The sequence below is a fragment of the Lasiosphaeria miniovina genome (genome assembly GCF_030549165.1).
Source record: "Lasiosphaeria miniovina strain SMH2392-1A chromosome Unknown B0T26scaffold_3, whole genome shotgun sequence".
NCBI classification, from domain to species: Eukaryota; Fungi; Ascomycota; class Sordariomycetes; order Sordariales; family Lasiosphaeriaceae; genus Lasiosphaeria; species Lasiosphaeria miniovina.
The window spans coordinates 990,008-1,002,011 of NW_026848222.1; the positions used below are offsets into that span (position 1 = coordinate 990,008).

Consider the following 12,004-nt stretch of genomic DNA (forward strand, 5'->3'; position numbering starts at 1 on the left):
GCGATGAGGTGCATATGCAATGAGAATATAACAAACCAACAGGCATCCATGTATACGCTCCTAACCCATGTACGTGGTTGCACGGACCCAGTGAAGACGAAATCAGCCCGGCGCTTCAGAGGTGAGTAGTAAGTTAGGTGGGGGGGTAAGCGAACACTACTGATTTAGAACATTCTGTATAAGCAGGAGTCCCAACTAACCCTCCAACAAAAGAAAGGGTGATCTTTTTATTTACAAAACTTCAATACAATCTTTGATATCCTCTGAATCATCCGCTTCTTCCGCATCTTCTAAAACCTCTGCTGCACGCCCTACAGCTCTCTGGGCCTCACGAATAGTCTGAATATTCGCAAAGGTGGTATTTGGATCTTCTTCAACCTTCTTCTTCTTTCTGGCTCTTATTGATTCGAGAGTGTGTTCTAGACCTTCAATCTTTCGCTTCCTAATAGCCAGTTCAAAGGCCTGTTCATCCAAAGCCTTACCAATCTTTCTGAGGAAGAGCTTATCCGCTGGCATTGCTTTGATGATGCGTGCGAACTTCTTTGCCTGCTCAACGTAATCACGTGCCTTTCTAGGAGTCCTCCACTGCACCCGATCGTCTCCATAATCCTCCAGGATTGGCATACGGAGTGTGCGAACCTCTGGGGTAACTATAGTAGTTCTTAAGGGGCGTGAAGTATTAGAATTCTTGAGGAGGAGTGGGCTTCTTAGCGGTTTGTTGACATTCAAGGGCCAAAGGCCTGATGCCTTCCATCCTGACTTAGCATTACTCTTAGTAATTGCCTCTGTGCGTGAAATCTGGTAGCATTCCAGAAACGCACGTTTTCCGGCTACAGAAGAGTCGTCAAAGGCGTTAGCAAGAAGGTCCTCAAGCCGTCTGCGATAAAGTCGTTTTAGGGGGCCAAATATGGCCAAATCTAGGGGTTGGAGGACATGGGAAGTATGGGGAGGCAGATAAATAATGTGAATATTGTTTGTGAATGCCTCCCACATTTAATCGGCAGTTGTGTGGCTGCCATGGCCATCAATAATAAGGAGTCGTTTCTCAGAGGAGTTTGCTGGCTTGGTGAGAGGAATGAACACATTTTTTAACCATTTGAGGCTTGTCTCATCGGTAGTCCATCCTTTCTCAGTTGCTGTAAAGAACCAATCCTGAAATGGCTTCATATCCAAAGGAAACCATTGTTGTTGAACGCTTTTCCCCTTAAAAATGACCAAAGGAGGAAGGCAACGGCCAGCTGCTGAGATGCATTCGACAAAAGTGGTCCAAGTGCGGGTTCCAGGCTGTTTTTTTTGAAGCGCCTTAAAGGCACGGCTTCCAATGACAAGGCCGTTGGTTCCTCTGCCTTCCATAATACCAGATTCGTCCTTGTTCCAGCGATTCTCTGGCTTAATCGCCTTGATAGCTGGTGTTTGGAAATGGTTGAACCAAGGTCGAATTGTTGACTCTGTAGCGCAGTTGACGCGGACCGAATCGACTCTCTTGGCCCTCTGAGTCTTCAAAATTCGATTGCGGTTAAGAAAGGCACGGCACCACCCCTTTCCAAGTGGTAAGGAGTCCCCCCTTTCAGCTAGAATACGGCGTGCAAGCTCCCTGATCTGTGCATGTGTAGGGGGCAATCCTAAATCTTGTTGAAGAAGAATCCATTCGACTAAACGATCCTCTTGGGTCTGTGTAAGCCTTTGCTCATCTTGATGAGCAACATTTCGAGGTAGGGAGCCATGTAGACGGCCATAAAGGGTGGAGGGTGGAACGTTCCATTTTCGCGCGACTTTGCGTAATCGATGTGTTCTGACGGCTTCCTCGCAAGCCTTGCGGAGGTCTTCTTCTGTATATGAAACCATTGTCAAGAGAAGAATAAAACGAATTGAAGATGAAGAGAATTGGAAAAGAATTGGTTGAGTTATGGGCTTTTTATATAAGAGGGTTGGTTGTGTTCCTCGCTTATCTACAATGTTCTGGATCAGTGGCGTTCGCTTACTCCCCCACCTAACTTATACAGTGCGAAGTTGGCCTTTATCTACGGCACATCCCCAGCCACTCACTCCTTGGTCAATTGCATCTGCGGAGTACTTGAGGGACTATTGTTATGGGAACTGCTGCAAGTTTAGTTTAGGCTCGAATTTCCAGGTGGCGAGCCAGTTGGCCCGGTTCCAAGACAGTGTTAAGAGTTCCACGCCGCAAGAGAGATACGCCAAAAAACAGACGGCCTCGGCACCAGCCTCCGGCCGGGAGGGTCTGGTATTCGTGAAAGCCATAAAACTGAACCTTGCCTGTACAATGTACACTGCGAGTCCGCAGCCCTCCCCCCAACAAACGCCGACATTGGGGGGATTACAGCAAATCACTAACTCATTAGCGCCAGCAATGGGGTACATACTGGTCGTTGACGTCAGTTCAACCTGGGTGACGGCCGTGTGTTCAACCTGACTTCCACGCCACACCCATGGCCATGGCCAGGTAACGCCGGTGATGGGCTACATGCTGGTCGTCGACGTCAGTTCAACCTCGGTGACGGTCGTGAGTTCAACCTCACTTCCTCGCCACACCCATAGCCATGGCCATGACCATATAACTCATGATCAGTAGTTGACGGTGAAGTCGAATTATCCCCTCCTGGCACAATCAGCATTGGCTGGCTTGCAACACTACCGATGACTCACGGTCATGATGATCAACCCGAGGCCATTTACGAGGGCCACCATGAAGTATTACTGTGACGGCGCCAGCTCACAGCACCCACTACCACTGCGCTAGAACCCCCAAAAGGATGCCAGAATTGCAAGTCGACGACTTGCAACCTGTAGTGGGTTATAGTGTGCTACGGCCGTTGCGGGCCGTGACAATTACACCGACCTTGAGTCTGCCTCGCCGTCGATATTGATAAGTATAAATTCAAAGGACTCCCCTTCCTTTAACTCTTCCATCATCACACCTCAAGCACCTCATTTATCACACATCAACAGCACGCCTTCATCTTCCATCACGAAACAAGTTCACCGCAGACAGCAAAAGACCATTCAATCAACTCTCTTCTCCTCCTCGTCCTGAGCTGGAAAAGTCTCCCAAAAGCCCCAAGAAAGTCGATTCTTGTGAATCTCCTCAAGCACAATGGCAGCTCTAGTAGCCACCTTTCCCAGGCTTCCAGCCTTCGACCAGGCTCTGAACACTCACGACTTCCAAGAAAGTCGGGCGCTGTAAGTCCACCCCCAAGTCATCCATAATTAGTAAACTTAACGGCCTGCCTAGCTAACATGTTTTCCCCACCCAGGTACAACAGCCTCAAGGATGATGCAGACCAGCCTTATGTTGACGACACGCACACCCAGAACCTTGCAGCCCTGTTCGTCCGCCACAACGCCGAGAACGTTTTCGGCGTCCACCTCATCCATGGCCATTTCCAAATCGCCGAAGGCACCGTCATGGTCGGGACCAACTTCCGGAACCCTGACGTGCGCTGGGCCAAGCCCACAGACTCCAACAAGCTCGAAGGCTCCTCCATCCACGGGCACATCTTCGTCCTCACCGACAGCGGCTTCCGCGCTTACGAGTTCCAGGACGGGCCCCCCCCCGACCTCACCGCCGTCGACGAGAACTTCCTTGCGGAATTCTCCGGCTACATCGTAGCCAACAACCTTACCGGGCTCATTGGCCTCCAAGTCCTAGGGCACAAAGGCTGCAGCAACCGCAGCATGTCCGAGCTCATCCTCGACGAACGAAGTGGCACCGTCATGCTGGACACGTCTCTTGTCAAGAACTGTCGCCCGGCCCGTGTCACCGGCTGGACGTTTGAGTCGGTCAACGGACAGCCCCGCGTCTGCCAAGCAAACGAGACGCATACGGCCATGGTGAAAGGAAACCACAAGGTCTTCAATGCAGGCAAGCCTCATCCCAAGCTAGAGAACGTGGACGAACTCAAGGCTGCTCTTGTCGGGGCTGGTGTCATATAACTACTGCCTATTTGCAACCCCAGTGCGAACGTTTCGTATGCGAGACCTTCAATCTCTATTTCTCTTCTATCTTGGGAGACATTTGGTCTCTATTTCTTTTCTATCTTGGGAGACCTTCAGTCTCTATTTCTCTCCTATCTTAGTCTAGTCTAGCTAGTCAGTCATTCACGGCCCCTCAAATCGGGTAGCTGGGTTCAAGAGCAGCCCGTCAAGAATCATCACGTTGTACCTCCCGCTGTCATCGTCCTTGATCGGTACCGGCTTCGGCATGTTTGCGAGCCTGTTGGTGAAGCCCCGAGATCGTAGCAGCCCCAAGACCCTGGCCGCCTTGATAGCCTTGCTGGTGTCGTCGCTTAGTCCGCCAATCTCGTCGCCCAATGTTTCCCAGAACGAGCGCGTCAGGTCATCGTAGTCCTCGTACCTGATCCAGCCGTTCTTCAAGTGCAGTTTGCTCATCAGACTTTGCACCATTTCGAGGTTTGTACCAAACGGGCCAATCTCCGCCTCGGCCCAATCAACGACGCCAACCAAATGGCACGACTCTTCCTCCACCATGATTTTGCATCCGCCAAAATCCATGTCTAGGAGGACCATGGGGAGGGACAAGATGCTGGGCAGGGACGCCAGCGTGTTGCGGATTACCGAGTGAAACCGGTCGGGCAGGCTGACGAGCAAGGCCTGCAGATCCGTCTCAAACGTCTCAGCCGTGCGGTCGCGGTAGGACTGGTCCACCTCCTGCGGCGCCTTCCACGCAAGAGCAAAGAACCTGCAGCAAACAAGTCGAATCAGCGTAGCTCACACAGCGATCAGAAGAAGAAAAAGAAACCGACGGGCAGACCTTGCGGCATCCTAGACCAGATTCATGCGCCAGGCCTTGTTCTCGGGCGAGTTTTCCGGAAAGCCGTGGGCCAGTATGAATTCCATGTGGGTCAGTCCACGGACGCGCGGCATGACATAGACGAGCAGCGGCTCTTTGCCAGTCGCCGTTGACTCGTCGTCGCCGAGCGCCTGCCTGAACGACACGTCGGGCACGAAGGCGCCGAAGACCTGTCGCGCGAGACGGACGGTCTCGGTCTTGACCTCGCGAGACTTGAGGCGGAACTGGACGACCTGGCCGAGGCCCTCTCCGGCGTAGACCGTATACGAGCAGACACCCCCTTGCACCGGGACGGGGACGACCTGGTCGCTGCCGACGAGCTCCCTGGCCAATGCGTCGCACGTCTCGCGGCGCACCGACGTCTTGGAGAAGAAGACGGCGATCTCGCCCTCGACGTCATAATTCTTGTTCTCTGAAGCCATGCTGTGTGTTCTGTGCGTGTGTTGCTGGAGCAGGTTCGGTGGGAAAATCAAAGACTGTCCGGTCTTGTGGTGGATACTGGAGTGGGAAGAGATGTTGCTGTGACTGTGACTGCCATCCCGCCTTCTCAAGTCGAGCGAAGGGCTTCCCCTATTTATGCTGCTGCCACCGCTGACCTGGGCCGTGCGAGAAACGAGTTTCTGACAATGCGCCTGCCTGATTTGAAGTGACGCCCTTGCGCGCAGTACTGTGCGACAACATGTGCTGAATTACGCACTGTGTCAAAGGCAGGGTTCATCACGAGCGTCTGTTTTCGCTGCCTGGGCGGACCGAATCGCCTTCTTCTGTGGGCTAGTTTGGTTCGCCCATACAAATAATCCCAACCCTTTCTAACCATTCCAAGTTGTGACCATGCTAGGAAGGGGGGCCTTATAATGGAGTACCGTAAGCATATCAAAAATACAACATCACCCGGCGCAAACAAATCATTGCTCAAGGAGTTATTAGTCGGTTTCCCATCAACATAATTATAGTAGTCCAACATGGCATGAATAAAACACGGTAAACAAAGCATATTCTATTGCAGCCGAACTCCGTACTCGTACTGCTTGAGCCACAACACTCTGTTGGAGCCAAAATACAAGTAGAAAAACACTCCGCTGCGCCAAGAACATGATGTTGGAAGGGAGTTTCCTGGCACAAGGAACCCTCCTTTCTCTCTTAGTCTCATGGCGACAGGTGCCTAAGAAAGGAAAGAGGTTTTAGTTATTCATAACTTGAAAGACGAGAGGAATGGTCACGACTCGAGCACACGACCTACTGGTTACAATAAGAGTCCCGATTATAAGCTACGGGGAGCTGCATTGAGTGAACGAGTCGATTATATTCCTTTCGTCTACTTCAATAAGACTTCCTCTAAGGAGAGACTTCAATACGTAGATTTATTTACAAAGCCAGATAGCTTATACCCGTCATTATATATATAAATGAAAGGCTAACATAAGCATTTACCGCAGTATAGTAAAAAATCAGATAATTAAACGGCATCGATAGACTCATACCGGCAGGCTCACGAACTTTACCACTGCTATGCAAGATCACAGTTTGCGCTTAGGACATATAAAGGGCACTAATGCACGAGTTCATTATCTACATATTCTACGGGCGCGGGTGCGATGCCGGAAGAGTTTTTATCTACGTATAAAGCTAGAATAGAAGGAAGAAAGCTCACTTTAAATCACTTGAAAACCGCGGGCGTTGAGAAAGGAAGCCGCTGATCTACAATAAACTAAGTATGCTCAATTTGAGCCATTTGGCCTCTATCATAGCCGTGCGATCTATTTTGCAAAGATTGAAAGAATGGCCGGCCCGGGCAAGGCTTTTTTGGGCCGAAATCGATTGATTCGCTAAGACGGTCATCTTAAAGAAACACAGTGTTTGACGCTTTTATTGTGTTGGACTGGAAAAGGTGGAGTTAATCGTCTTGGAGCCAAAAAGGTGAATATATCCCCCAACATGACTCTGTCACTGACCAAACATGCTTGAGGTAACATCTCCTATGAACACCCTCCCGCCCGGCTTAGTTTATAAGCGGCCTCCTTCGGCTTCGGTTGACAGCCCGTGTAACTTGCTTTGCAGGTACGGATTACCGAGCCGGTGGATTTGACCGAGTCCGTACTAATCAACTAACCGGAGCCTGTTTCCGTGCTCTGTGAGAAGAGCACCCGGGGCCCACGGAGCGCAAAGAGAGAACTCTGATTAGTTACATGAATTAGATAAATACGATGACCGTAGCCACGGTCTTAGAGAGTTCTTGCTTGGTTCTTCAAGCAAGCAATACACATTCACTGCACTCATACACTTTGAGTGGCATTCCGATTTGACTGTATTACCCGTGCGATAGGAGCTTGCCCTTTGTTCTATCTTCATAATTACCAACCCCAGCATCCTGTGGAGCCCGTGCTCCCTTACAGACAGACGACCCTAACAGTCGAGTGGTTTGTAATATGTACCACAGTTGTAAGCTAATCAGGTGCATGTTCGGAGTTTCGAGAAATAATGCAATTTGAAATTTATTAATATTATAACGTACGTGAAAAGCGAGTTAGCCAGACAAGCGAGTTAGCCAATTCCGACACGACGCGCATCCTTTATACAAAATACCAAATTCCTCTACAACCAACAATAGCAACAGCTTCGTACGAAGCCAGGATAAGCTTGGCCCTCGGAGCCCTTCAAATAGACCCAAAACTTAATATCCGAGCCGCAGCAAAGATCTACGATGTTAATAAGAATACCCTTCGAAACCGACTCGACGGCAAACCTACACGACGCGATACTCCAGCCAATTCGCGCAAACTTACGGATTTGGAAGAGAAAACGATTATCCGATATATAATTGAGCTATATTCACGCGCATTCTATCCCCGGCTTTCGTATATGGAAGATATGGCCAACCGATTGCTACGCAAACGCGACGCGCCCCCTATTGGCGTACGGTAGGCTCACAACTTCGTCAAGCGCCAGCCAGAACTTCGGACGCGTTTTACGCGTAAATACGACTACCAGAGGGCCAAATACGAAGATCCAAAGGTTATTCGCGAGTAGTTTACGCTTATATATAACGTTAAGGTTAAATACGGTATCTGTTACGATCCTGGCTCGAGTCTGCAGGAGGCGCTGGGGCCCGGTCGCTGGTTGGGCAGCACGGGCAGGTGGGTCGAGCCACGCGGGAGCCAGTGCGGCCAATCAGGCGGTGCTCAGTGCATCTGGCCGCCAAGACTGGAAAGACCCACTGAGCAGGAAGTGCAGCCAATTGGGGAAGTGCTCAGCTACCATTGCGGGCTCAGTCGTCCTGAGAGACTGAGCGCTCTGGATCACTGAGCACTGCAAGAAAAGGACTCTGATTGGTTGTACGTAGTTCTATATAGGAGCTGGCAGCACGCTCTCTGGGAGAACGGTTCTGCAGCTATCAATGCATCTGGTTAAGCATACATTGGTTGTGTGTTGAAAGTCTGTCTTTCGCAATCTGTGCACGATACTCCTTGTCTCCTGTCATCTCCTACCTGCCGTCCAGACCCCCACAATCCTAGGCCGGGCCTAGCTCCGTGGACTTGTTGTCCAGATTGTAACAGAAATGGTGTAAGGTATACGAGAAATATAGGAGAAGAAGGTTTGGCTTGAAAGAAGGTAGGTGATGCCTGATTGAGCGAGGGAGCGCCAAGATAGGGTCATATGACCAGCATAGTAGAGTGAATGCCACTGACTTCGCGCTTGGTCATGTTGGCATTGTTGCGAACTTCCTGCGCCAGCCACTGGACTGACTTCTTGTCATTGTTTAGTTCGGTAGGCCGGGCGATTCGGTACTCAATGCTGCCATCGGACAATTGCTCCGAGCTCAAGGTTCTGGACAGCCGGTTAAGATCTGGGTCAGGAGGGGATCCTTCTGGTGGCGCCGACATAATAAATGATGGTCGATGTCGAATTCCAGACGGACCGGCTTTCTCAAGGTAGATTTCCTCCTCGAGTTCGTCGAGGGTTTCTAGGAGTTGAGCTTGGCGGTATGGTATGTCTTCGGAGTCAGTGCTTAGGTCCGCTGCGGTACAGTAGGTATCGTCAGAGTCGTGGGGACCCTGTACCATACCACCTTAGCAATGAACAATTGACCAGATCGATCGTGGTGTGAGAGGACGACTGTGGAGGGTTGGAAAAACTGGCGGCTTTGTCAAGCGTGGCGGCCGCTGGATCCAGGTGTTGAGATGCCTCCGGTTTGTCAAGCGCCCCGGTGACCAAAAGAGTGATTCGGAATCAGGATGTGATCCACAGTCCACTGGACCAATTGATTTCGTGACAAGAGGAGAACCACCAGCGATTTGACAAGCGCCTCGCTGATGGGTTGATCTGTTTCTGGATTGACAAGCACCCCAGATTGGATCGGTTGGTTCTCGCGATCGGTTTGACAAGCGCCCCGACCGTGAGGCTTTTCGCAACGGTTTGACAAGCGCCCCGCCGCAAAAAGGTGCCTTCTGCAACAATCTCCCCGGACAAGAAAAGACGTTGCGGAAGCTAGAAAAAAATGGTTTGGCTCTACTCAGGAGCAGTCGCTGCTACCATTTGAAGGGTGATCGTCACCTAGATCACGGAATGCGGTAGGCTATTCGTGAAAAGGTAGGTAAATTGATGATCGAGGGAGGAAGCTCGGGAGCACTGCCCTGCCGAGGACCTTAATGTGGACCTTTGGTGGGGCAGACGCGGTCTAACCGCGTCAGGCTAAGCCCCGCTTCCCTATGTACCTATGTACTTAAATTACAGAGAGAAATCGAGCCACGATGAAGTCGAACCGTTTTGTCCAGTTCCACTCATCTTCGAGGTCGTCAACCACGAATTGAACATTTCGTGGTATCCTAGGGTCTGGTCAGCCGATAGCATCAACCTCCTCAGGATAAGGACAGGACAAACCATTCGGGGAAAATGGGACTGAGATCGACGCCAATGACCTCCGCCTCGGGATATGCGTGCGCTGTGACGGTTGTTACTTGGATTTGCGAGAAAGCAAGGATAGCCGGTGGAGAGACCTACCATACCCAATGGCCCAGGTTCCGGTGCCAGCCCCCATATCAAGGACCCGTTTCGCGTGCTTGCCTCCAGGGCTCAGAAAGAGCTCGCCTTCCATGGTAACGTCGTAGAGCATGTAATGTTGCAATTCTACTCTTGAGATGAATAAAGTGGCTTTTCGACAAATGTCAACTATCTGGGGATGAAAACGTACCAAGTCTCTCTTGCTCTTGCTAATAGCTGACACAGGTCAGCAAACAGGAGAGCGGACTCTTTTGTCAAATGCCTCACCTCATCATTCGGAAAGCAGTATTCTGCGAATCGCGTCAGCATTGGTAATGCGGGCAGGCAGCACAAAAACGTACTGCCGTCATGATAACCATGATATCTCCTGCCACACTCAAACTTGTAACTAGCAGCCTCCGAACTCAGCGACGCAGTTGACGACGAGTCGCCATCTCAAGGGTTGCTGTCCACGGTCATCAAATCAAACTGGCCAAGATCTTGCCGACAAGCCGGGGCCTCCATCGGTGTGTCCGCCGTAACCATCTCCCAGCCGTCCTGAAGCACGAGGGCTGAGTTAGTGAAATGCTGTGGCGGGCACGAGTAAACGACGTACGATGGATTCCTCTGTGACGGCGTGCTGCCCGTCCTTCGGGCCGCCCGTGAGCTTGGAAATTGTGGCCAGAGGGGAGGAAACTGCGGATGGTCAGTGGGCGCTTGCGACATAGCCGCGGACGTTGGATAGGCGTACCAGGCATCCCTCAAAGACAGCAAGTACTCATTCAAGCATTCGGGGCCGGGAAGGCGATTCCGTATTGCAAAGCGCCGTGAACGGGATGGGAGGTGTCGCCCCTAAATAATGGAGCGGCTCATCGTGTGGCTGTTGATGAACAGGGGCCCATGTTGTGCTGCCCCTGCACATGGGGTTGGGGGCCGGGGGGATTGGGGGGATCGGGGAGCAAGCCCGGATCCCTTCCGTGGCGCCGACAGGGTCTCCGAAAGAAGCAAAGTGACAATGCCCTTGTCCACATATTTGAGTAAAAATTGTTGCAATAGAAATGGGAAATACATGACGGATCCCGCTCCAAGAAACTAGCTCGCGCGAAAGTGGGCCGCGGCACCCATCCCACTTCCCCAAGCTACTGCAACCACCTTGAAGTGCCCACCTCAGGGCCGTCCTGTTTGAACATAGTGATGTACATTTCCGTCACGCCAGGCGAACATGTCTCCAACGGCCGCTCCTGGTATTTGTGAAAGTGGGCAGAGGGCACATTCAAACTGGCCTCGGCTATACCGCCTCGGGATCCATGTACGGAACCTGCTGGATGTGTTAGCGGAGAACAGCTGCGGTTTTGTAGAGTCGCGGAATCCTACCTCTGCATTTGCCTCTTTTGCATGCCGAGCGTCATCTTGCTCCATGTGTGAAACAAGATTACCCAAAACGGCAAGAGTAATGAAAAGGACCTCCCAGTTTCTCGGCTCCGAGTGCTACAGGAGCTGTTGAAAGCTGTTGATAAACTCCGTTGAAGGTCTGTCATGATCAGGGCGCTGAGTTGACCAAACTGTGTTTTGATCATATTCGGCAGTGTTATCTTGCCAGGCAGAGGAAAACTGTTGTCGTATATGACCACCGACGCGAGAGCTGAGATGCAAAGGGGACGCCCACGTACCAGCTCGGATTTATGCAGTCTTTGCCATGTGCGGGAACTGCAGGGGTTGCGCTTCTGCCGACTCCTTCTAGTTTGTCTCCCATACCCCCGATACTTGGCCGAGGTGCTTTCCAGGTCTGCAATTGTAAAAGGCGGGTGCGGTGTTGTTCGCAGCTTTCTGTCCTCACCGACCCACAACTTGACTAGAATATCGCCATCGCAGGGCTGAAACTTCTCGACCACCAGTTGGATATCTGACGCACTGTGGATGCCTGGCCGAACAAAATCTTGCGCGGGGATCCGAATGGAGAAATGCGCAGCTTTTCAACACTCGCGGTCCGATGATGCGCTGCCGGCCACACGGGTGCCCACCGCTTCGCTACTCTCCCTAGTTCCTCGGCTTCGCTCTCAGCCACCCTATGATGGCCTAGAACTTGTCTCTGGGACTGTCATCCTGTCAGCTCGACAGCGTTCAATAGCCCTCTGCTGGGACGAAGAGTCGCGGACCGCGCGCTGTGCGTGCGCGATGCCTACGACCCCGGCCTCTACG

The 12,004-nt window shown here is 51.6% G+C and overlaps 3 protein-coding genes across 3 annotated transcripts; 1 reads left to right on the top strand and 2 right to left on the bottom strand.

Annotated features, from left to right (window-relative positions):
- Nucleotides 1–3,191: 3,191 nt before the first annotated feature.
- On the top strand, nucleotides 3,192–3,951 carry B0T26DRAFT_850133 (uncharacterized protein; the record flags this gene model as incomplete). Its single annotated transcript, XM_060447631.1, has 1 exon — nucleotides 3,192–3,951. Exon 1 carries the CDS (start codon nucleotides 3,256–3,258, stop codon nucleotides 3,949–3,951), a length of 696 nt encoding a protein of 231 aa, XP_060297806.1. The 5' UTR covers nucleotides 3,192–3,255.
- A 165-nt stretch (nucleotides 3,952–4,116) lies between these two features.
- B0T26DRAFT_810854 (uncharacterized protein) lies at nucleotides 4,117–5,250 on the bottom strand (the record flags this gene model as incomplete). The annotated part of the gene is made up of 3 exons (XM_060447277.1): nucleotides 4,117–4,686; nucleotides 4,790–4,830; nucleotides 4,890–5,250. The coding sequence occupies 3 exons, from the start codon at nucleotides 5,248–5,250 to the stop codon at nucleotides 4,117–4,119; spliced, it is 972 nt and encodes a 323-aa protein (XP_060297807.1).
- A 4,088-nt stretch (nucleotides 5,251–9,338) lies between these two features.
- B0T26DRAFT_673656 (S-adenosyl-L-methionine-dependent methyltransferase) lies at nucleotides 9,339–10,185 on the bottom strand (the record flags this gene model as incomplete). Its single annotated transcript, XM_060439626.1, has 6 exons — nucleotides 9,339–9,401; nucleotides 9,558–9,651; nucleotides 9,707–9,767; nucleotides 9,827–9,952; nucleotides 10,017–10,035; nucleotides 10,168–10,185. The coding sequence occupies 6 exons, from the start codon at nucleotides 10,183–10,185 to the stop codon at nucleotides 9,339–9,341; spliced, it is 381 nt and encodes a 126-aa protein (XP_060297808.1).
- Between the last annotated feature and the right edge of the window lie 1,819 nt (nucleotides 10,186–12,004).